The 23,659-nt window shown below is 56.5% G+C and overlaps 1 protein-coding gene, 1 long non-coding RNA gene and 1 other non-coding gene across 4 annotated transcripts; 1 reads left to right on the top strand and 2 right to left on the bottom strand.

Moving 5' to 3' along the window:
- The first annotated feature begins 3,885 nt into the window (after nucleotides 1-3,885).
- On the top strand, nucleotides 3,886-13,083 carry SKOR1 (SKI family transcriptional corepressor 1). Of its 2 annotated transcripts, none has more exons than XM_032175732.2 (9): nucleotides 3,886-3,962; nucleotides 4,704-6,900; nucleotides 7,935-8,025; nucleotides 8,950-9,057; nucleotides 9,577-9,648; nucleotides 11,053-11,127; nucleotides 11,389-11,463; nucleotides 11,975-12,040; nucleotides 12,515-13,083. In XM_032175732.2, exons 2-9 carry the CDS (start codon nucleotides 4,714-4,716, stop codon nucleotides 12,607-12,609), a joined length of 2,769 nt encoding a protein of 922 aa, XP_032031623.1. In that variant the 5' UTR covers nucleotides 3,886-3,962; nucleotides 4,704-4,713; the 3' UTR covers nucleotides 12,610-13,083. The 2 variants fall into 2 exon arrangements, with proteins under 2 accessions (XP_032031623.1, XP_058283153.1); XM_058427170.1 differs by lacking the exon at nucleotides 3,886-3,962 and adding an exon at nucleotides 4,370-4,476.
- Nucleotide 13,084: 1 nt separating this feature from the next.
- Nucleotides 13,085-17,591, bottom strand: LOC116482347 (uncharacterized). The gene is made up of 3 exons (XR_004251845.1): nucleotides 17,422-17,591; nucleotides 15,867-16,210; nucleotides 13,085-14,561 (listed from the first exon to the last, which is right to left on the bottom strand). It is a non-coding gene; the product is annotated as an uncharacterized LOC116482347 (long non-coding RNA).
- Nucleotides 17,592-18,636: 1,045 nt separating this feature from the next.
- LOC116482850 (U6 spliceosomal RNA) lies at nucleotides 18,637-18,743 on the bottom strand. The gene has a single exon (XR_004252098.1). It is a non-coding gene; the product is annotated as a U6 spliceosomal RNA (small nuclear RNA).
- Between the last annotated feature and the right edge of the window lie 4,916 nt (nucleotides 18,744-23,659).

Here is a 23,659-nt window from a genome sequence, read left to right as displayed (position 1 = left end):
GATGCTGGAAACGGAGGCGTCTTTGGCCCTCGCTGTACAACAGAGGCAGGACAGGCAGGCCCTGCTCAGGGGGACCCAGCCCATCCTCTCTTTCCTCCAACCCCCCAGCACCCTGGAGGCGTCCTGGCTCCAGGATCGTTGTCACCACCATGCCGAATTCTGAGACGCCTTTTAAAAAATCATTAGGAGGCTAAGAATAATTACCGAACGAGATTGTAATTATGGGGTGGGGGAGCCTGGGCCGAGGGAGGGGGAATGAGCTGGCGGGGACTTGGGGGCAGCTCTCGGACTGGGAAGGAAAATAGGTTCCTGTGTTCTCCCGAGGGAAGGTGTGGGAGGAAAGACAGCGGGGAGCTGGAGCGGGACAGAGGTACACCCTGGGAAAGACACCCGAATGGAGGGGCCAGAGGCAGAAAGAAAGGGGCTGAGCGGGTTCCAGGACTCCTCTGGGAGAAAAGGGAAAGGCAGGGAGATCCGAGACAGAAAGACCGGAACTGAGGAGGGGGAAGAGGGCAAGAAGCCGATCTAAAAGAGACCCTCAGAGGAGACAGAGCCCACAAACTTGGGAGAGGTTTTCGGGGCCTAGGAGAACGGTACTCTACGTCAGCCAGGGTAGCCGGGAAGAAGGCAAAGGAGTCTGTGGGCTGGTCCTGCCCTCTCCTCAGTCCCTGCACCAGGCCTGAGCGATCGGTTCGCGCTTCCAGAGCCCCTTCCCAGGGTCTCTGCGAGCCAGGAGGGAAAGGAAGAGAGGGGAGAAGGGGAGGAAAAGGGGAGACACGCCCCAGAGGAGTTGGAACACAGGAGGGAAAGGGGACCATACTCGGTAGCCCGAGGAAAAACGAGGCGAGGGGGGCGAGGGGGGCGAGGGCGACCCCGCGCCGCTACCCGCGGAAGATTTATGGCGCCTCCCGGGTTCCAAGGACAGGCTGCGTTCGTCGCTGCTGCCATCGCCGGTAGTCGCCGTGGCCGCTGCGCCCCCTGCCCAGGCGGTCCGCCGCGCCCCAGGCCATCCCTGCCATTATTAACTTCTGTTTGATTAGGGTAATTGTTCAAATTTGGGCCGGACAGTATGATTAATTACAGTTTAATTAACGTGTCCATTAAGGACACTTAATGCCAGGGGGCAGGGAGGGAGGTGGTGGAAGCGGCCGACGGGGCGCCTGGGTGCGGGCAAAGAGGGGCGGGGTGCGACTGGTAACTCAAACGAAGAAGTAGAGACAGATTGAGAGAGGAAGAGAAGGGGACCCAATGGGGCGTTGGGGAAAGAATGGTGAAGACGGAGAGACCGACTGAGACAGGAGAGGGGTGGAGAGAAACGGAGCTTTGAGGAGAGAGAGGAGGTACCCAGGGGCGTCTGTAGCATCAGGGGACTGGGCCTCCCCCATGGGGAAACTGGCTTAGCAGCATTGAGAGAGTAGTTAACCTCAGATTACTCCCAACGATGAATTGCCTCCTGCCCTGGGCCTGTTGGTGACGGCGAGGGGAGGCATTCAAGGCTGAGGGCTCCCCAAACCTAGTTCCCAAGTCCCCTGCTCAGGGACGGAAACAGGAGAACGCCCCTCCTCAGGTTAGAGCTCTCTTGATACCTCCCACCGAAGTCAGGAGCATGGGAGAGGCAGATCTGCTCCTTCCCGGGTGTCATCCTCGTTGCCCCGCACCCAGGTCCCTGTCCCGGTTTCTGGGTGACCCTACTGGTTCCCCAGGGCCACTCTAGGCTCCACCACCCTGGCCCTCGCCTGCGGCCGGAAAGTGAAGTACTCCTTCCTGCGCCCGTTCCTCTTGTGTCCCCCTTAGCCCCATCACCCGGTTCTGGCACAGACCAAAACTGGCTCCTTGGCCGGGAGCACTGGGCCCTCCCCATTTCGTTCTTGGGGACAAACTTTTTGGCCCCAGGGCCTTTCCTCCCTCCTGGCCTCTCCAGCTAGAGCGAGACGCAGGTGCAGGGCGCTGGACGCAGGTGTGCCGCCGCTTACCTGGGGCGTGCAGGCCTTGGGGCTGCGAGGAGGCGGCGGGCGCCACGCGTGGCCCGCGGGCGGGCGGACCCGGGGAGGGCGCTAGCGACTGCGCGGGCGGTGGGTGTGGCGCCCCGGCTCGCAGCTGTCAGGCGCGCCTGCCCCGCCACTCGGGCTGTGACCGCGCCGTCCCCGCCGCCGCGCCATGCGCTCCAGGCTTCGGCCTCTTCTTCCGGCCAGTCCCCGGCCTCGGGGTCAGCGGCTCAGGGTTCGCATCTCCGCGCCCGGGGCCCCGGCGCCCCGCGCCCGCTGAGAGCGGGAGGGGCCGCTGGTGGGAGCGCGGAGAACCAGGGAGCGCGGCTGTGCGCGCGCGCGGGGAGGGGCCGCGCCGTCACCCGGAGAGCCCGGCGGATCCCGGACTCCCGCCCGCCGCTCCTCCCGTCGCGCACCTCCGCTCACCGCTCGCCCGGCTCCAGCCGCCGCCGCACTGTGAGTACCCACGTCCGGTAGCCCGCCGCCCCCGCGCTCTGCCCCTGCAGCTTTTTTTTCGTTTAGTTCTGATTTGGGCTCCTGTGGCTGTTGTTTTTATGATTATACCTAAAGACACCACTGCCTCGCTCCCACCACTGCCAGTCTCCCGCTTCGCTGCCCTCCCCAAGCTCGTTCATCTAGCTTCGGGAGCCGACGAGGGTTCCCCAAGCTGCTCTGGCTGCTGCTCCTTGTCGCTGCATATGGCCCTTCGCCTGTGCTTTCCGCTTTGGCCCCCGAAATTCGGTTCCTTTCCTAGGGACCCCCTTCTTCTGACTCCGGGCCCGGACCCCCCTCCTCTGACTCAGGGAAAACCGCGCAGGGACCCAGGACCCTCAGCTGGGGTACGCTGTCGGCTCGGGCGCTGTCTTCACTGTATGCGGGCCAGGCACAGTTGCCGATTTCGAGAAACCGAGAAGCTGTCATTTCCCAGCGCTGCGCGCCCTCCAGCCACCTCCAGGAGGGCGCGAGGCTTGTCAGCCGGGGAGTTAGGACAGTGTTTTTGCCTCCTACAGTGATATAAAGGACTTCAACGCGAAATGAGGGTCAACTTATTTTAGTTCGATCCTCGGAGATAAAGATGAAACAGAGAGATAATACATAAATAGCTTGCTACTTGAAGAAGGTACAAAACAGATGAGAGAAAGAGGAGCGAGCTGGCAGAGACAGCTCAGGGACAGATAAGATCGACAAATGAGGGTCTCCTAGACAAATAGAGAAGAAGGGAGAGAGACAGATAAACAGAAGATTCCAGTTTCCTTGCTGAAGGCTTTTGAACTGGGATCCCCTGTCTGTCTAGAGCTGCCCCTCTGAAAATGGAGTTACCTTCAGGGCCGACTGCAGGGGAGGAGCCCTCAGGATTGGGCTGCCCTGGCCGCAGGAGCGCCTGCAGCCTTGGGCCGGATGGAAGCCTGGCTTGTCTGAGGACCTGTGGCTGGGTCAGGCGACCTAGAGGGCCCCAAACATCAGTCCCCAAGTGCCCCCGCTGCTGAGGTCTGCCTGCACAGCTCCCTCCCTGCCTCAGCCAGAAAGCAAAGTGCAGGACCAGCAGCAACTTTTGTGCCTGGAGCCTTGCAGTGGCTACGAAGATGGCCGAGATTCCTTCCAGCCCATATAAGCCGGGACAGCGAGGCATGAAGGATACTCAGAGAGGTGATGCCCCTCAAAGAGGAAGCCCAGAGCCCCGAATCCTGCAGTTGGCCCGAGTGGGAAACGCATATCTGAAGGAGGAAAGCTCAGGGAGTGGGCGACTGGAAGCTAAGAAGTGGATCCCAACAAAGTTCCTTGAGAACCTCTCTGTCCCACGCGTTGACCTCGGTGGAAACCAGCTTTGGTCTGGAATACAGCTAAAAATGCAGAAAATGTGGTTAGAACTGCAGGATCCTGGTCTCACTAATAGCTGGAAAGAAAACGCTTTATATATCCAGCCGAAATCTTTCTGCTCAACGAACGCGGGCGCCAGGCGTGACAGGAGAAGCTCGGGTTTGTGGAAACTGGCAGTGCTGTCCCCTGAAGCTGGCTTGGCACCGAGCTGGGTGCGGGGGGGGGCCGCGCTAGGTCCGGACGCGCACCGAACGCTTTGGAGAGGGTCGGATTCAGCACCGCGAACAGCGGTAGCCTCCGCCTCTCTCCTTCCCTGGCAGACCCGATTCCCTCCCCCTTCTCTCCACCCCCCTCTACCCCCTGCTGTCTGGAGATGGGCAGTGACCGCCCCTCCCCCCCTCCCCAGCCCTCCTCGCACTGCCCCCGCCCGCCCGCGTGCATGCGCGACTGAGCAGAGGGGCGGCCGGTCCCCGAAGTCCGGGCTTCAGGACCCGGGCCGGCAGCACCGGCTGCGAGGGTTGCCGAAGGCGCACGGATCTGGGCGCTGAAAAAGCCTGGATTTGGCAATGGCTTTGCTGTGTGGCCTTGGGCAAGTCACTCTGCGTATCTGGGTTTCACTTCCTTCCCAATCCGAAAACGGGATTGGGTTCCCTGCAGCCCGGGCATTCCTGAGGTCTCCTTTACCCCTTCTCCTCCCCCAAGCCCCGGGGGCTGTTGTTAACGGCGCCAAAATGGGTCTGAATAACAAAAGACGCCTGTCCAGGGGGTGAATGAGTTTGGACTCCCCACTGCCAAGTATCCCCCCGCGCGCCCAACTCGGCGCGCCCTCCTGGGCGGGCCCGAGCCTTGGCGGCGGCGCTGAAAATGGCTCATCTGCTCTCTGCTTTCTCTATTTCGCAGGAGCGGCGGCATGGAGGCTCTCACCACTCAGCTGGGGCCGGGGCGCGAGGGCAGTTCCTCGCCCAACTCCAAGCAGGAGCTGCAGCCGTACTCGGGCTCCAGCGCTCTCAAACCCAACCAGGTGGGCGAGACGTCGCTGTACGGGGTGCCCATTGTGTCGCTGGTCATCGACGGCCAGGAGCGCCTATGCCTGGCGCAGATCTCCAACACCCTCCTCAAGAACTACAGCTATAATGAGATCCACAACCGCCGCGTGGCCCTGGGCATCACGTGCGTGCAGTGCACGCCGGTACAGCTGGAGATTCTGCGTCGTGCCGGGGCCATGCCCATCTCTTCGCGCCGCTGCGGCATGATCACCAAGCGAGAGGCCGAACGCCTGTGCAAGTCGTTCCTGGGCGAGCACAAACCACCCAAGCTGCCCGAGAACTTCGCCTTCGATGTGGTGCACGAGTGCGCGTGGGGCTCGCGTGGCAGCTTCATCCCTGCGCGTTACAACAGCTCTCGTGCCAAGTGCATCAAGTGCGGCTACTGCAGCATGTACTTCTCGCCCAACAAGTTCATCTTCCACTCGCACCGCACACCCGACGCCAAGTACACGCAGCCCGATGCCGCCAACTTCAACTCCTGGCGTCGTCACCTCAAACTCAGTGACAAGTCGGCCACAGACGAACTGAGCCATGCTTGGGAGGACGTCAAGGCCATGTTTAACGGCGGCACGCGCAAGCGGACCTTCTCCCTACAAGGAGGCGGCGGAGGCGGTGCTAATGGCGGGTCGGGTGGGCAGGGGAAGGCTGGTGCTGGCGGCGGTGGCCCAGGGTGCGGTGCGGAGATGGCCCCAGGCCCGCCGCCCCACAAAAGCCTGCGCTGTGGCGAAGATGAAGCTGCCGGGCCTCCGGGGCCACCTCCACCCCACCCGCAGCGCGGACTTGGCCTGGTGACTGGAGCTAGTGGCCCGGCGGGCCCAGGAGGGCCCGGTGGCGGCGCCGGCGTACGAAGCTACCCGGTGATCCCGGTGCCCAGCAAAGGCTTTGGGCTCCTGCAAAAGCTGCCCCCACCACTTTTCCCCCATCCTTACGGCTTCCCTACGGCCTTCGGCCTATGCCCCAAAAAGGACGACCCGGTTTTAGGCGCGGGAGAGCCAAAGGGCGGTCCTGGCACTGGGAGCGGCGGCGGAGGCGCGGGAACTGGCGGAGGTGCGGGGGGCCCGGGAGCCAGTCACTTGCCCCCGGGGGCAGGGGCGGGCCCGGGCGGCGGCGCCATGTTCTGGGGGCATCAACCCTCCGGGGCAGCCAAGGACGCAGCGGCAGTAGCTGCAGCGGCCGCCGCCGCCACTGTGTACCCGACGTTTCCCATGTTCTGGCCAGCAGCAGGCAGCCTCCCGGTACCTTCCTACCCCGCTGCTCAGAGCCAAGCCAAGGCCGTGGCGGCAGCCGTGGCGGCGGCAGCGGCCGCGGCGGCGGCAGCTGCTGGCAGCGGTGCCCCAGAGCCCCTGGACGGTGCCGAGCCAGCCAAAGAGGGTGGCCTCGGCGCGGAGGAGCGCTGCCCGAGCGCTCTGTCCCGCGGGCCCCTGGACGAAGACGGCGCGGACGAGGCGCTGCCACCGCCCCTGGCCCCGCTGCCCCCGCCGCCCCCGCCGCCCGCACGCAAAGGCTCCTACGTGTCGGCCTTCCGGCCGGTGGTCAAGGACACCGAGAGCATCGCTAAGCTCTACGGGAGCGCCCGGGAGGCGTATGGCGCGGGGCCTGCTCGGGGGCCGGGACCCGGCGCTGGGAACGGCGGCTACGTGAGCCCGGACTTTCTGAGCGAGGGCAGCTCCAGCTACCATTCCGCCTCGCCCGACGTGGACACCGCGGACGAGCCCGAGGTGGACGTGGAATCCAACCGCTTCCCAGACGACGAGGGTGCCCAGGAGGAGACCGAGCCCAGAGCACCCAGCGCAGGGGGTGGCCCAGACGGTGAACAGCCCACTGGAGCCCCTTCCGCCACCTCCTCTGGAGCGGACGGTCCCGCAGACTCTCCAGACGGCGGCAGCCCCCGCCCCCGGCGCCGCCTCGGGCCACCCCCAGCTGGCCAGCCCGCATTTGGGGACTTGGCGGCCGACGACTTGGTGCGGAGACCTGAGAGGAGCCCCCCAAGCGGCGGCGGCTACGAGCTGCGAGAGCCTTGCGGGCCCCTAGGAGGCCCCGCGCCGGCCAAGGTGAGCCCCGCGCCCGCCCCGCCGGTGGCGCCTTCCCACTTACCCTGTGCGAGGCAGGGCTGCGGGGCCGGGCGGAGAACGGGAATTTTGTTCCGCGCAGGCGTGGGAGCAGCAGGCCCCGGCCACTCTCCGCAGGCCCAGCCTCGGGCGCGCTGCGAAACTGGGCCCACCCGCACCCTCCAGTGAGGGTTTCGAAGGGAAGGGAAGCTGGGGGCGGGGGGAGGACTGGGGAACTTGTGTGCTTTGTTTTTGTTGATGGAAATGGGGAGGAGACCGGCAGAGACTGCCAGACACAGAGACAGAAAAGGGGTGTGGAGAAAGAAAGAGGAGGTAAGAAAGGAACCCAGAGCCAGAGAAAAGCGCTCGCCTGGGTGGGCATCAGAGTCCCAAGGAAGAGGAGAAGAGAGGACAGTGTGGCCTCTATCTGAGTCCGGCCCCAGCAGTACCGGGTCCCCGGAATCTCCCACCACCCCAACTCGCAGTTTTCCGAGTCTCTTCGCACTCCCGCCTTGGGAACCACAGGGTTCGTTGCTGGGATGCTGTCTCGGGACCGCGTGCGGAGCGGGAGGGGGGCTCTCAAGTTGGCAGGGCCGGGGCTTGAGGGGCAGGATGCAGCCAGGCTGGAGTCTTTGGCCATTTTGAAAGTGAGTGCGCATACCTGTACATTCGGTTCATTAAAACAGGAATCATTAACCGGATGCGAAAGGAGTCATTTATGCCGGGGACGGGGCACCGGCGGGAGGGAAAATGCCTAAAAGGAGGCGGGTGCAGAGGGTGGAGGACACTTTGAACGGCCCTCGGCTTGGGAGCCGCTTTGTATTTGGAGTAATTTTCCCGCGGGCGCTAATAATTACCCTGAATCTACAAGGGGGCACGGGTGCGCTGCGTGCGTCACTGTGCCCGCTCAAGTCCAGCGGGCGCACCAACCTCTGCCACTCCCTCGGCTTTCCCTCTTGGCCGCGGCGTAGGGCTGGGCGTCTTCGGGCCGCCGCAGGGCGACCCCCTAATCGCCTGTCATTTCTCGGCCGCCGCAGGTGTACGCGCCCGAGAGGGATGAGCACGTGAAGAGCGCGGCGGTGGCGCTGGGGCCCGCGGCCTCCTACCTCTGCACCCCCGAGGCCCACGGTAACGCCTGTCGCGGCCGCTGGCCACTGTAATGGGGGGACCGCAGACACAGAGCCGGGGTCAAGGAAGGCCTGCGAAGAAAGACAAGGAGAGAGACGCAGAGAAAGAGGGAGAGGGAAAGAAAAATAATGAAAACAAGGAAGCTAAGCTAGTACTCCCAACAACTTCCAATCTTTAGTTACTTAAAAACAACAATGACAACACGCCCTCTCCACCACACGCACACACATGCTTCAGTACACCCAGACACGGCGTTAAACCCTTAACAAAATCACGCCCGACACGGCCTTCAAGTCCTCTCATTTATTCAGCAAGTGTGTTTGGCCGCGGGGTCCCCTTTGGCTAGGCCGGATCCGGGCGGAGGATGGGGGCGCATGGCCGCGCGCTTGGGTACCCCAGAAGCGCCAGGGTAGCTGAGGCCCAACGCGGGGTGGTGGGGGCCGCCCTGCACTTGCGCGCCTTACCAGGTTCCTCACAGAGGAGGGGTTGGGGGCCGCGGAAATTCGGGCAGGTCGAGGCAGCCGAACCCCGGACGATGTCCCCCCACCCACCCCGAAGGTCGCAGCCTGGGCCGCGTTCTCGGCAGGAGTCGCGCGGACAGACCCGGCGGCCACGCGCGCTTGCGGTGCCCCAGTATCTGCGCGCGATGTAGGTCGCTCGTCCCTGGTGGGCTCAGCTGCTCGTCTTGCTCTTTTCCAAGGGGCTGGGGCGGGGGGCTGAAGCCCGGAGATGAGCAGACCACGCTCGGGGGTGGGGGGTGCCCGGCCCAAAGCCTCAGGGCGCGCGCCTGGGCTCACAGCCGGGAACCAGAGGCGGCCACGACGCTTTTAATTAGGGCTCGGGCGCCGCGACCGCGGCAGCTCCGGCAATATCAGGGTCACGGTTTCTTTGCTTCTCCTTGAAACTCGGTTTATTGCCTTCAAGAGCTAGACAAGGAAGACAATCACTCGCCCGCCGATGATTTGGAAACGAGGAAATCCTATCCAGACCAAAGGAGTATCTCCCAGCCAAGTCCTGCAAATGCAGACAGAGGTGAGCCAGCCGTTGAACCCATCGCTCCCCACCGCACCCGGGAGCTGGGACCCAGGTCGCCCAGGTTCCCAGAGGCTTGCGAGAAAGGCTTTTAATCAAGTGTAAGCGGCTGCCAGTCTTCTTCTTCGGCGAGCAGATAAATATTTAACCCGAGCAGGGTGCAGGCCAGCTTTTCCGAATTGCTGCCTCCTTGGTGGGTTTGAGGTTTTTTCAGGTAAGGGCAGAGGATGTACTAAAAGGAAATGGAGGGACGTCCTCACCCACATAAAATAGGTCAAAGGGCACTTCCTGTCCTTAGATGGCCCATCTTCCCTGGGCCGTCTCCTCCAGGGGTCACTCTCCTACTCTCTACTGTGATGTCCTAGAAGGTGGGTAGTACCGGATGCCTGTAACTGTCTCTTCTAAAGGCAGAAGGTCTAGGGTAGGTCCCTGACTCGATGTGGTTCCTGGGAAGCTCACCCCTCCCCTCTCAAGGGCTTTCCCAGGACAGAACCCCTCTTACCTGCCCTTGTATCCCAGGCGAAGATGGGCTTACCTTGGATGTCACAGGAACTCAGCTGGTGGAGAAAGATATCGAGAACCTGGCCAGAGGTGAGGCTAAATTTGTGAAAAAGGTGTACACTGTGCTTGAGAGTGATGGGTCATTCCTGTAGAGGGGTGTTATCCCTGTAGGGGGTGAGTGTGGAAAAGACACTCACCAAGGCCTTGGGGACACCAGTTTTCCTTTCTTTGGGTGGAAAGTATGATCCTCTGGACACATTACCCTGGCGCAGAGGTATGTATGTGTGGGTACAGCATGGGAGTAAAACAAACCCCCAGAAGTTTATTAGAAGTTTGGGTTCCCAAGGCCCGGGTCTATCTGAATAGCCTTGCCAGAAAGAGAAATGAGTAACGATGATCGGAATTTTTGATGCCCATGGACAATCAGACAGGACAGTCTGGATCTGCTAAACTCAATGGAAAACAGGACTTCAATGCAGGATTGCAGGGAAGCAATTATTTTAGGAATGTGAGAGGTGTTTTTCTTTCTCCTGGAATTGAGGTATAACCACCTCCACCTTACCCTAAATGCAGTGTGGATGGAGCTTGTTTGCAGAATGGGGATCCCTGTGTTACTGCTCAGCCTGTAAGGAGGAGACTATGGCTTGGGGTGCAGAGTAGGGGAGTCTCTAGCCCCACTTTGCCCTTCTACCTTCCATTCTTGCATTTCAGAGGAGCCTCTCCTGGGAGAGGGCCCAGATACCAATGACCTCATGGTCAGGGCAGGTGCCACATCTATCCCTCTGGAGTTGGTTCTGAGGGCACTAACAGAGGCCTCTACACCAAGCTCCCTGCCCCTCAGCTAGCCCATAGATGGTCTTGGGAATTTGTGGCAGGAGGAAGACAAGCATTGGTGGTCTTCCATTCTTCCTAGTTACAGATTTACAGGAAATGCCATTACCTTCAAAATCATTGGTGCTTTATAGTGAGGGTTCTTAGCGTGGATTTGGCAGTCTTCAGACCTCCTGAAATTGTGGGCAAACTGTTGTGTGTGTATTTTTCTGGGAAAGGTGTCCAAGGCTCTGACCAAGGCCTCCCTGATTTATATTGAAAGGGCGGCGGTGGGGGGGAGGTCAGGGGGGCGGGGTCTGTCACTTGAAGTGGGAAATCAAGTTTCCGTGGGCCAGCCTCTTAGGTTAGGGAGTTAGGAACAACTTAAAGCAGTTGCCCAGCTGCATAGTTCTTGGAGCCAGAGCCTAGATTCCACCGTCCTGAATTTGTTCTCCTGGGCATCCTACCCCACAGCCCAGTTTCTTCACCCAAATCCTTTGAATGCAGTTGGTAAAGCCAGAGAGTGGAGGGCCTCCACCTACTGGTCATCCTTCTCAACTCTCCTCTCAGGGTTGTTGGCCAAGGCAGAACCTGGGTGCTTTCTAGGTCTCCTGAGCTCCAAGTAACCCTGCTTTACCTCCCACTTTACCTCCCACTTTACCTCCCACTTTTCCCCTTTCACAGACGAATTGCAAAAACTGCTCCTGGAACAAATGGAGCTCCGCAAGAAGCTGGAACGGGAATTTCAGAGTCTCAAAGGTACCCACTGCCATCCTGCCTCACCCCACCTCATCACCGAGCCTTCCACCAGGGTGCCCCGACCTACTCCGAAAGACAGGTGCCAGGCAACTGGTACTAGGCGTCCTGCAGGAGCCAAGAAACTGTCGTTTTCCAGGGCTGCAGGCGAATGGCTGGGTGGGAGTTGGGGGTAGGGGTGAAAGGGGGGGCAGGGAGTGAGAAAGTGGAGCCGGGGGAGGGGGCTGTGCGTAACAACAGCTCTCACTTAATCAATTTGCACAGATAATTTTCAGGATCAAATGAAGAGGGAATTGGCTTATCGAGAAGAAATGGTGCAACAGCTGCAAATTGTCAGAGGTAAGATGGGAGTCAGGTGAGCGCGTGCATGGGCCGTAACTGCCTCTCGTCTGGCAGGAGCCGCAATGTTGGCTCAGTCATTTGGATTTAAATTGAAGGTAATTTAACAATTATTTTTTTTATTTAATATCCTTTGTATACTCTGATTAGCCTCAGAATGGCAAGCGAGCCCAGCAAACGGCTTGCAGGCATCATTACATGGAGTGATTGAACTTCTTATCGCGGCAATTTCCATGGTTTCTAAATTAAAAATCGAGGCGTAAAATTACCTGGGAAGTAATGCCTAAGTTTGCTTTAATTTTAGTTAGATCCGTCTGCCTTTAAGCGCCATCCCAGGCCATTTCCTTCCTCCGCCAGTCTGCAGTTAGGAGCTCCGGTACCCCCTCCCCCATCCCTGGAGTTGTTTCTGCGCGGAGCTGCGCCCTGGGGAAAGGAGGAAGCCCGGGCTGTGACCCAGGCCTTTCGGAGGGTGGTCTGCGTTTCCTCACTGGCCGCTCCCCTTGTCTTCCAGATACCCTGTGTAACGAACTCGACCAGGAGCGGAAGGCGCGCTACGCCATCCAGCAGAAATTGAAAGGTGCGGAAGCCGGGAAACAAAGATAGGAGGGGTGCTGGGTGCCGGCCGTGCTGTCGAGTGAATGAATGAATAGTGGAACTAGTGAGGAAGGCCACGATCCACGTGGATCAGAATCTGCGAGGGAGAAAAGTGGGAACTGATTTTAACGGGAAGATTATTCTAGGATGGTGGGGTAAAAAGAAAGAGACCCTTGGGCTTTGGGCATCAGAAAAATCTGCCTTCTAGTACCAATTCTGGCTTTGAGCAGGTTGACTCCTCTCTTACTGTGCCTCAGTTTCCTCTTCTGTAAAATGGGGCTACTGAACCAGAGCAGTGGTTCTGAATCACCAGCCTTTGTCCTACCCTCCTGCCTCCTCCTGATCCGCTCGGTTGAGATTCCCTGACCCCAAAGGGTTGGGGAAGGGAAAGGGTGGACTGCGCGGTGAGGTGAGCCAGGAGAGGCGCCCAGAGTGACCCTCGCGACTCTCTCCCCAGAAGCCCACGACGCCCTGCACCACTTCTCCTGCAAGATGCTGACGCCCCGCCACTGCACTGGCAACTGCTCCTTCAAGCCCCCGCTGTTGCCCTAGGGCCGGCCGGCCTGGCCGCACCCCTGCGCCCTCAAGCCATGCTGCTCCTTGTAAATACCCGCTGCCGCGGCGGCCCTGAGCGAGGAACAAGCCATTCGGACCCGACCGATGTAAATACAGCCGCCCGTCCGCCCGCCTTCCTCCCGGGCTCCCCGGCCTTGCCCGCCCCCTCCCGGGCGTCCCTGTCCAGGGCCCCGGCTTGGTTTCCAAGTGTAAATACCGCCTCGCGTCTCAAATCCCCCTACCCCGTTTGAACTCTAGGGCATCGGACCTCAAGGGGTTAACTGGACAGATGGGGGGCGGGAGGGGAGAGCGCCCCCTCCCATTGTATAGCCTTGAACCCGATTGTGAATACAATGTAGCAACTTCGCTGGCGCCTGCCCCGCACTCCCCGTCCCGTCCACTTCTGAAACTCCTGTTCCTAATGACAAAGTGGCTATGTGCAATGGATATAAATGTACTGTGAGTCTCTCCGTTCAGTATTAGGTTCACTTTAATTTATTTATGCTGTAAGTTATTTTTGCTTCCTTCTCCCGGACCCACTTCCAGTCCCGTTTTGCATTCCCCTTTGGATTTTGCTTTATTTTTTGTTGTAACCTCTTGATGTAACAGCACTTTAAAAGGGCGACGACTGACTCACGAGATGGCAACCACCTGGAGCCTGTTTGGGGAGACCACCCTGTACCCGTGACTTTCGTTTTTAATAATAATAATAATAATAATAATAATAAAAGATGTCACTTCTGGGGCTACGGAGGTGGGAGTGCACCGGCGGAGCGGGGCGGGCGGAACACTGCAACAGGTGGGGGTAGGAGCCGCCCTGCGGGTTCTGGGGCTCCCAGGGTCAGAATCGGGCCTGCTCAGGTGGGCAGCAGCGAGCACTCAACCTCTCCACTGTCCCCTCCAGACACACTCAGTTTTCCCCCACAGGGCACTGCCTCTCCGCGTTTAGGACCCTCCCTTGGGCCCGGGATGGAGGAGAGGGGCATTACGTCACTGTCCTTAGCGCAGCGGTCCCGGGTTCTTTCCTCAAGCGCTCGAAGGGGCTGAGGGTTCATCCATGCCCATTTCCACGCCTGCCACACCGGGGAAGTTACCTCCGGGGCGCTCACAGACAGGGCGCCCTGCCGGGAATCCCAGGTTCACCAGAATTATCCCTTTAGATGGCGCGGGCACCGCCGGCCTGGCCTGGGAGCGCTGCGGCGGGGCGGAGGTCGCAGGGCGTAAGGTGGGTCTCCGCCGGGTAGGCTTGGAAAGGAAGACGGCGGGACTTGGAGAGCTCGGTCACAGACGGCCTCCCGTCTGCCCCGCCGCTACCCGAAAGGAGGGAGCCCGGTCCGCATTTTCTGTTCGGTCCATTTTGGGCTGAGAGGGGCTAAGGACTCGCCAGGCCTCGGCTGGGGCGTCAGACGTCCGGGTCGCGGTTGGCAAGGCCTCCCAGCGGCCTCAGTTTCCACAGGGCACCTCCTGCTTGGGCTACAGACGACGCTGCAAACTGCAGAACACTCTTTTTGCGGGGAGGAGAGTGTGGATGTAGTGGGAGAGAGCGCACGGCACTGGGAATCATTCAGCCTTGGCTTCCATTTCTCGCCCTCGGCTGGCTAGTGGGGGTCCCGGGTTGAGCCCTTCTTTTATCTTTCCTGGGTCTCCGTTTCGGCCTCTATGAAATAACATGCAGGCCTCCGTCCATGCGGCTCGCAGAAGGCGGGCGGCAGGCCCCACGCCACCGGCCAGCAGCTCGGGACCGGGAGCCCTGGGCTGCGAGGGCCGGGAAGTTTCGTGGCGGGTTGTCTTGGTGGGCCTTGGACGGAGCTGGCGAGTAGGGGCACACTCTGGGCCTCCCCGAAGCTGTGCAGACGGGGAGTCCCGCTGCGCGGTACAGCCAGGAAGCCAGTCCCTAGAGTCCTTTGCGCTGGGGGTCGGAGCCTTGGAGTCCCAGGATGTTCCGACGGCTAAGACCAGAGCGGACACAAAGCAGATAACAATGGAGAGGGCGCCGGCCCATGGCGAAGCATCGCCTCCGGACAGGCCATCTCCGGGCAGGGCCCCTCTAGGGAGCGGGAACGTTTCATATGCATGGGACCCACCAGATCCGCTTTCTGCTGGACCCGTGGCGAAACTGAGGTCCAGAGAGGAATAGACTGGAGTCCCCAGGGCGCGCCAGGGCCCGCGGAACTGCGACGGGGCGGGACAGCGCGGGTGTGGGAGTTTGCCGGCGCCTTTCCCCACGGCGGATTGCACCTTTGGAAGCCGCACTTTTCTTCTCTGTAAAATGGGCATAACCGTTACCACCCAGGCAGGAAGTTCCGTGGCTGCGGCCCGACAGAGGAGCCTGGCAAATGCTCCTTCCCACTCTTCCTTCCCAACTCCCCCCGAAGTGGAAAAGCTCCTAGGCAGCTGGGGCCCTGCGGAAGGGACGCCCCATCTGGGCAGGAATCTCTGCGGACTGGAGTCGTAGGCGGATCCGACCCGGAAAGCTCAGTCGCAAAAACCCTCCCGGGCTTCGCGTCCCTTCAGAAGTGGTTTGTTCCCCCCAAAATGTTAATAACCAAACGATTGGTATGGATGTAATTATCAATAATTATACGAATTATTGCTGATTGCGGGGCTCGTAGCTACTTTAATTAGTTTACCAGATTCTAATTAAGTTAAATGAAACATTAATAGGGAAAATATGCTTTGGAAAAAAACCCAGAATTTAAAAAAAGTCTATTTCTCGCCACAATGTTGCCACCTTGCGACAGATTTTAGGCATTACAGCCAACGCCCGAAGGCCCAGACTAGGGTGCCTGGGCTCCCAGGGACAAATAGTGGGGCCTGGAAGTTGGAGGAGGCAGTTGAGCACAGAATATCCTGCTGGCTGTTCTCCTGGAGTGTTTGGTTTGGCCTGGTCCCCAGTGGTGCCTACAGGAGGTCTGGCTCTGGAGTCCCAGGTCTGGGGTAAGGGACAAGAGTGCACGGAAGCCGGGACCCCTCTTGGGATCCGCAGTGGGAAGATAATCTCTATCCCCACCTGTTCTGGCAAATCCAGAGTGAGAGACTGAGCAAAGTTGGAGCCGCCGTTGGAGACAGCATCAAGTGGCTTCATTTTTCACCTCCACGGGAGAAAGCAGTAAGTCCCTTCCCATCTCCATTTCCTCTGTAAATCAGGGCAACCTGTGTGCAAAAGCACCACTTAGAAGACCCCTCAACTCCTGGAACACAGGTGACTCTGTGTTCTAGTGGCACTCGGTTCATGAGGCTAGCAGGGCCCTCACCTCCCTTTGTTATTCTTGGTTGTAAGTGTCTGTTGCCCTAAGACTGAAAGTAAGTCCACAGCAGGGGTCACACCTTGCTCTTCCTTGCAATCTTCAACACAGGGCCCAGGGCTCCACAGGCACACAACACATGTCTAGATGAATGGCTTCCAACTTTGCAGCTCATCTAGGTGCTGAAAATGTCTGAGGGAAGGAATCCCTAGGTGCTTCTGGACAACAGCCACTGATAAGCAATTAAGCTCATTTGCATAAGGTTAATTAAACACAGGTTTACTGCTCAGAAAGAAGATCCTTCATCAATAGAATTAGTTTTGGGAGCAGGTATCAGGTAAGTGATTGTGAACCTAGAAAAGGAAAACTTTGTTCCTGTTCCAGCTGTGTCCTAAAGAGGGTACTCCTTCACTCCGTCATACTTTTCCAGGTCACTGGCACACAGGTCCACCCATTCCTAGCTACCCTGCTCTAAAGCCTTGATCCGTTGCAAACATGTGACTCCTGCCTTGAATTCAGAACACCAACAAAAGCAGAACTGGATCTGCATGCTCTTCCCATGAATTCTAAACAGCCTTATCTCCTCTCTCCATCCTCAGATGTGTGGCTAAGAGCACAAACTCTGGAGCCAGATTTACTGAGGTCTCAATGCTGCCCTGTCATTGATGAGTGACATTGGGCAAGTTGTTGAATCTCTCTGTGCCTCAGCTTCCTCTTCTATAACATAGGGAGATTAACAGTACCTATTTCATAGAACTGTTTTCTGTTAATATATGTAAAGCACTGAGAACAGCTCCTGGCATACAAGAAGTGCTATCGTATTGGTGTGTTTGCTAAGATTACAACTCTGTCTGAGTTCACTTTCCTGAGACTCAAGCCAGGAATGCTTTTCGAGTCCCAAAATGGACCCCAGTCCGTCACCCTCCTCTCCTCTACGGGCCCAGACAGTGGGCCCAGAAAGGAGGACAAACCAGGACAAACCAGTGCTTTTTCAAGCCTGGACTATTGAGCTTTCTGGAGACACATTCATAAGAATCTACAAGCACAGAGGTTGGAGGGGCATCCTGCAACGCCAATGCGTTGACTCTATGTGTCCAAAGAGGCGAAGACTTGCCCAAGTTCCCTCAGCAGGAGGAAAGGAAGTCAGCCAGGTCTCTGGATTTTCTGGGACTAGGAACTGCCTGTGTCTTTCCTAATTTCTGTTCTAATATTTTCTTTCTTTCTTTTTTTTTTTTTCAAGTAGAGACAGGGCTTCACCTTGTTGGCCAGGCTGGTCTCGAACCCCTGACCTCCGTATCTTCCCACCTCAGCCTCCCAAAGTACTGGGATTACGGGCGTCAGCCACCGCGCCTGGCCAGTTTCTTTAGAACAATCTGAACGGTCCTTTTTGGGCCAAGTCCTTCACTCTAGGATTCTATTTTACTCCCCATAACACCCCCTTCCACATATGTAGACTAATAATATTCCAGTCTGATGGGTTGTCTGTGCTGAAGGAGAGGGAGCCACACCGACATTGGTCGTTTTCTTATTTGGCATCCCAAGGGAGACATTTAAAACTACTCACCCAATTGCCCAAGTGGCCTCCAAAGAACCAGATATCTCTAGGGGAAGAACAGAAATCCAGCCAACAAAGATTGTCCTCTAACGCCTTACATCGAAGGCCCAGAGCCAAGGAAGAGGCGGAGATGTCCCGCAGTCCCCTATTCTCGGCTGTTACCTGGAAAGGATCATTTCACCTCCACTGAAGAGAAAAGGAATGAGTCCTGAATGGAATGCTGCCCGGCAGCTCCCAGCGCCCACTGGTAGAGTACCCGCCGCTGTCTCTGGATGGCTCCGGGGCCTCGAGCCTGACCGTCCTCCTGCGGCGCGCCTGGAGGCTGGGAGCTGTGCGGCCGCTCGGGGCAGATCGACTGAGGTCCCAGTGGCCGCAGGGCCTATGTGCATGCTCAAGCACTAGCAAAGCAGATTTGCCATTTTTCTGTTGGAAAGATATTTCAGAACACATTGACTAAGTCAACGAAGGAAATCTGAACGTGGCTGGACTTTGTTTCCTCTTTATCTTACCGCTTAGGACTGTGTTTTTGCAACTCAATTACCTGAGGCCTGGGTCCCGATCTTTTCAGGGTCAGTGCCTCTGTAAGTCTTATCAGGCTTTACCTCTCAGTGATTGGTGTAAAATGATGACAGTAAAACAGTAAAACCCACAGGGTGGGGCTGTCAGGAATTTTTTAAACATTGTTTTATTTTTCTGCCCCCTCCCCCTTTTCTTTTTTCTTTTCTTTTATTATTTATTTATTTGGTCTGGAATATTTCAATGAAATATTGGTGAAGCCTTTGACATATGGTAGATACTCATTAAGTGGTGACTTTTTTTTTTTGATTCAAAGGATTCAGTCACTCTTATTGCAAGTTCCTCATACGTACGTTTATTGTTGCACTAGTTCCTGTTATGTTTCGGAGCTGAAATGGATCAACTTTGGCAAGACGAAATTTCCTTAAGTGTAAGGTATTGCAATACTCAGGATTGTGCAGAGGGAAGCAGAGGCAAGATGGGAAAGATCGCAAACTGGGGCCCGAGGGCCAGATGCAAAATGCACCGCAGAGATGAATCTGCCTAGGCCCCACCTCCTTCTATTCCGTCTCCTAGGACTACTACATTTTATTTGTGTTAAACAAAACATATAACCTGTAGATGAAAGGTGTTTTCAGTGGTAAACCGTGCACCGGCGTATAAACGTGGTGTAAAAAAAAAAAAAAAAACAGAAAAACCACCTGATGCAAAAATATGGAACGCTTCACGAATTTGCGTGTCATCCTTGCGCAGGGGCCATGCTAATCTTCTCTGTATCGTTCCAATTTTAGTATATGTGCTGCCGAAGCGAGCACGACATTTCTCCGTTTCCAGAAGGTATATAAAGTCAAGAAATCGAAATACTTTAAACCTACGGCAAGCATATGATAGTCCATTTTAAAACATAATTTTAAAATTGCAAACTACCCAAGAAACTACTACTTTCTACATCAATATTTTGTACTAATATCTTTGTGTTTACAGCCAAATTAATTCTAATTTTCTCTCTAACAGTCTTGCATCGTATATGCAAATATGAAGGAATCATGGGAAATAGGCCCTCTTCCTGCCTGACCTTGGCGCGCGCCCGGCGGACGGTCACGCTCCATCACGTGGTGCGTTTTGCCTGCGCGTCTTTCCGCGGGGGCCGGGGAGGTGCGGAGGGATCAGACGCGGGCTCTTACTCTAACGCTGTGCCGGCGTGAGGCAGCTCCGATCCCCGAAACTACCGAGCCGCGTCTGCGCGACGCGAAAGCATTTTTGGAGCGAGGGGCCATGGTGCCCATGGGGTCCCCACGGGTGTTCGACTCGGGACCCCGAAAAGGTTGCGAGTCGCTGGTTGGACCCTTCCCTGCGCGGGGATCCGAGAGACGTGACCCTAGCGAGGCCTGGGGCCACCCACTGTGGGCCGGAAGGGACCGGCAGGGGTTGCGGCGGGGGTTCGTGGGGAGGGTGGGCCAGGGCGGGTTTTCTGCTTCCCCTCGGCTTCTCGGGACTAGCTCCCTGCATTCGGAGCCAAGGGGATGAGGGTGTCTGCTTTGGGACCCAAACTTCCAGTAGTGGTGGAAGTCTGGGAAGGGTCACCACCGTTTGAGCCAACATTTAGAAAGAGCCAGGCGCTTAACCTAAATGGTGTCATTTCCCCCATTTTGCAGTTTAGCAGACAGGCTCTGGGAGGTTAAACCATCTGCTCCAATGATCCTGCCACTGGTTAAAGTAGTTGGGATTTGGATGCGAGTCTGGTTTCAAAGACTTTTTTTTTTTTTTTTTTTTTTTACGCAGTAGAGTTTGGAAAAGATTTGAGACCACAAGTGCAGCCTCCACTTTCCTTGTTAGACTTACTCCAGAAGCCCTGACCAGCTCAGACTTTCCTTCCTACTTCCATTCCGTTAACAAATATTGAACACCTGTGGTGTCAGCACCCGGGCTTCAGGGGTGCGTGAGTGGGCAGGGTTGCTATGGTCATGGAGCTCGGTTCCAGCAGGGGAGCCAGGCAGACATGAAAGAGCCCTCTGGATGCCGAGAAGTGCTATGAAAGTGTGGCATAGAAAGTGCCTGGGAGATGATGGCCGCTTCAGTGGGGGGCAAGGGAGAAGGTGACACTGGAGCTGTCTGTCATTGATGATAACGGCGGCAGCGCTGAGAGGACGGGGACCGAGATCCAGGCAGAGGATCTTGCAACCACATGAGTCAGTGTCACCCATCTGGGCCAGCCCTTCACGGAAGGCCACTGTGGTGGTAGTTGCTGCTCCCAGCAGTGCTGTGGCTCAGTACTGAGAGAGGGGAGGGACCCGGGGAGCCACCGCCAGGGAGTTCGGCCTTTGGAGGCTTGAGTTCTTCCCACTCGCTACCCCTCTTCAGTGAAATGGAAGTCATTTGACTAGCTTCTCATCTGACCTTACTAAATAAGCAGTAGGCAAACGCAAACCTCAGAATGCTAATATGGCCTTTATTGAGTGAAAAGAGCTAATTTGGACAATGATGTTTACCTCAGATTTACAAAAGAGAATTGCAAATAACCAAAAAGCACATTAACATGGATGGAAGATTATGCTAATCTTCAATTAGCATCCACATTTTTATTCATTTCTTTAGAACAGGTAGGGCTGGTGGTTTCATAAATGCCTTATTGTGGAAACTAGCACGAGATAGACCTAGTTATTGGTTCAACATTTCTGGCTACATGAGCATGTGTTACTTTGAACCAGAGGTAGATTTTTTTTGTTGTTTGTTTTTTTTGAGATGGAGTCTCGCTCTGTCACCCAGGCTGGAGTGCAGTGGTGCAATCTCAGCTCACTGCAATGTCTGCCTTCTGGGTTCAAGCAATTCTCCTGCCTCAACCACCATACCAGGCTAATTTTTGTATTTTTAGTAGAGACGGGGTTTCACCATGTTAGCCAGGCTGGTCTCGAACTCCTGACCTCAGGTGATCCACCCCCCTCGGCTTCCCAAAGTGTTGGGATTACAGGCATGAGCCACCATGCCTGGCCTTTTTTTTTTTTTTTTTTTTGAGATGGAGTCTCACTCTGTCACCCAGGCTGGAGTGCAGTGGTGTAATCTTGGCTCACTGCAACCTCTGCCTCCTGGGTTCAAGAGATTCTCCTGCCTCCGCCTCCCAAGTAGCTGGGACTACAAACTCACTACCATGCTGGGCTAATTTTTATTTTTATTTTTATTTTTTGAGACAGTCTCACTCTCTTCCCCAGGCTGTAGTGCAGTGGCATCATCTTGGCTCACTGCAACCCCCTCCTCCCAGGTTCAAGCGATTCCCCTGCCTCAGCCTCCTGAGTAGCTGGAACTACAGACGTGTGCCATCACCCCTGTCTAATGTCTGTATTTTCAGTAGAGACAAGGTTTCGCCATGTTGGCTAGGCTGGTCTCAAACTCCTGACCTTAAGTGATCTGCCTGCCTCAGCCTCCCAAAGTGCTGGGATTAAAGGCGTGAGCCACCGCGCCTCGCCAATTTTTTGTTTGTCTGTTTTTTCTTGTCGAGCAATTTTGCAGAGGAGAAAGCTCTGGGTTCTAGTTCTCATTCCACCTGGAACTGTTTGTGACCTTGGCCTGCTCCCTGTACCTCTTTGTCTCTGGTTCTGTTTTATCTTCTGCAAAGTGAGGAAACTACCCTAGAGATGATCCTTGACATTTTTCAGCATTGAAATGCTGTCATTCTTGCAACTGGATAACTGAAGGATGTTTTTGGATAATTATAATTTTCTGATATTCTGCATTCTCCAAGTACCATGAAAAAATAATAATTAGCAAGATGTAAAAAATCAAGAGGGTTTTTGTTTTTTCTTTTAGAAGAGTGAAGCAAGCAGCTGGTCATCTGGAGCCATGGAGGGCCCCAGGAACAGCCCACAGGGGCGGCTGTGGATCTAGGGCCTGGGACCTGCTGAATCGTATCACAACACGCCTCTGAGCTCCAAAGGCCAGTACAGAGGAAGCGGGAGGCTGGTGAAGGGGAGGGGATACACTGGATGTAGCATGGAGGTGGAGGAGAGGAGGCAGCATGGAGGGGCTCAGGGAGGGGAGAGCCAAGTGAACCATGACTTCGTGGGAAGTCCCAAGCCCCCACGGACCTTGAGGGAATAGGCATTGCAGGTGAGGAGAGTGTGGGTGCCAGAGAGGACTGGACTGGTGGGCAGGCTTGGAGTTGCAGTGGGAGCTGGCTCCTGCCGCCTTCAGAGTTGTTGGCTTCTCTTCACTCTGCAGGCCTGAAAAGAACTGAGTCCTGGCAGTCTTCCCTGAATATTCTGGACTACAGAACCCCAAGAGATGAGGAGTGGTCCCCCTATCCTGTCTGAGGTGGTACTTCCCACTACCTGAGTAGGAGAGAGCAGAGCCAACTTTATTTTGAACAATTACGAAATGGGCTGTTTCTTTTTTTTTTTTTTTTTTTTTTTTTGAGACGGAGTCTTGCTCTGTCCCCCAGGCTGGAGTGCAGTGGCGTGATCTCGGCTCACTGCAAGCTCCGCCTCCCGGGTTCACGCCTTTCTCCTGCCTCAGCCTCCCGAGTAGCTGGGACTACAGGCGCCCGCCAACACGCCCGGCTAATTTTTTTTTGTACTTTTAGTAGAGACGGGGTTTCACCGTGTTAACCAGGATGGTCTCGATCTCCTGACCTCGTGATCCGCCCACCTCGGCCTCCCAAAGTGCTGGGATTACAGGCTTGAGCCACCGCGCCCGGCCAGAAATGGGCTGTTTCATATGGAAAAAATGTCAGTGAAGACATGAACTCTTAGCATTCTCTAAAATTATGTAGTGTTTCTCTTACAGCCAGAGAGCATTGCATGTTTTCGTGTATCATTTTATTTGAAGCGGAAAGGGCTGGGGACTCCCATCAGCCCCACCGGAGGGAGGGAGGAAGGAAGGAGCGGGCATGTAGAGAGAGTCCCCTGTGGCCTTGTTTATGTGCAGGCCTGGGAGGAATGGCATTAGTGGTTTCAGGAGGTGTTGCCCTGGGATTGTAGCACAGGGACAATGCGCTGAGTTCACATGTCTGACCCTGAAGCTCCAAAGGCCTCAGACACAGAGCATGGCCAGAGCGGGGTTGGAGGGGGCCTGAGTGTGGCGGAGGACCCACTCCCCCAGGCTGCCAGAAATTCCTGTGAGCTGCTCATGCTCTGAGTTAAGCCTTGTTCTTATAACATCTCTTTTGAAGTGCACTCTGCCACCTAATTCACCTCAATGTGAATGAGTTTTTCCAAAGTTAGGCTGAAGGGGGGTGGAGTAGGCAAATCAGTCTGTGTGCCCACAGCTCAGAGGGTGGCCTGGGGGAAGAGGCAGGGTCAGCTGTGGCCAACTGACCTCTCAGAGGGAGTTTCTTTCAAGCCTTGTAAGCCCGGTGTACTCAGAGCCCTTGCTCTGCTGGGGTGGCCCCTGTTGTGTTGAGATCAATTCTAATCCATCCCAGATGCCAGGCCTCAGTGGAGCCCTCTGGTCCCACCCCCTCCCCCTTCACAGCCCAAGCTGCCCCTTTTACTCTCCCCCAGATCTCATATTTGTGCCCAGAATGTCTTAAAAGATCTATTTCCTCACCTGTGGGATGGTGATTGTGCTGCCTGTTTTGCAGGGTCATTTGAAGGTTAAATGCAGGATTGGGTGTGAAAGGCTCTAGCACATTGGATGAGCTGATTGATGCCAAGTGTTTACAATAGTCCTGGGCTATTCTAATGCTCAATACATAACTACTTACTTACTCTTCTTTCCTTCGTCTTGCAACTATCTGCAT

The sequence above is a fragment of the Hylobates moloch genome, unplaced genomic scaffold (assembly GCF_009828535.3).
Source record: "Hylobates moloch isolate HMO894 unplaced genomic scaffold, HMol_V3 SCAFFOLD_14, whole genome shotgun sequence".
NCBI lineage: Eukaryota > Metazoa > Chordata > Mammalia > Primates > Hylobatidae > Hylobates > Hylobates moloch.
The sequence above is the reverse complement of the archived record's forward strand: the minus strand, read 5'-3'. Positions and strand labels throughout refer to the sequence as shown.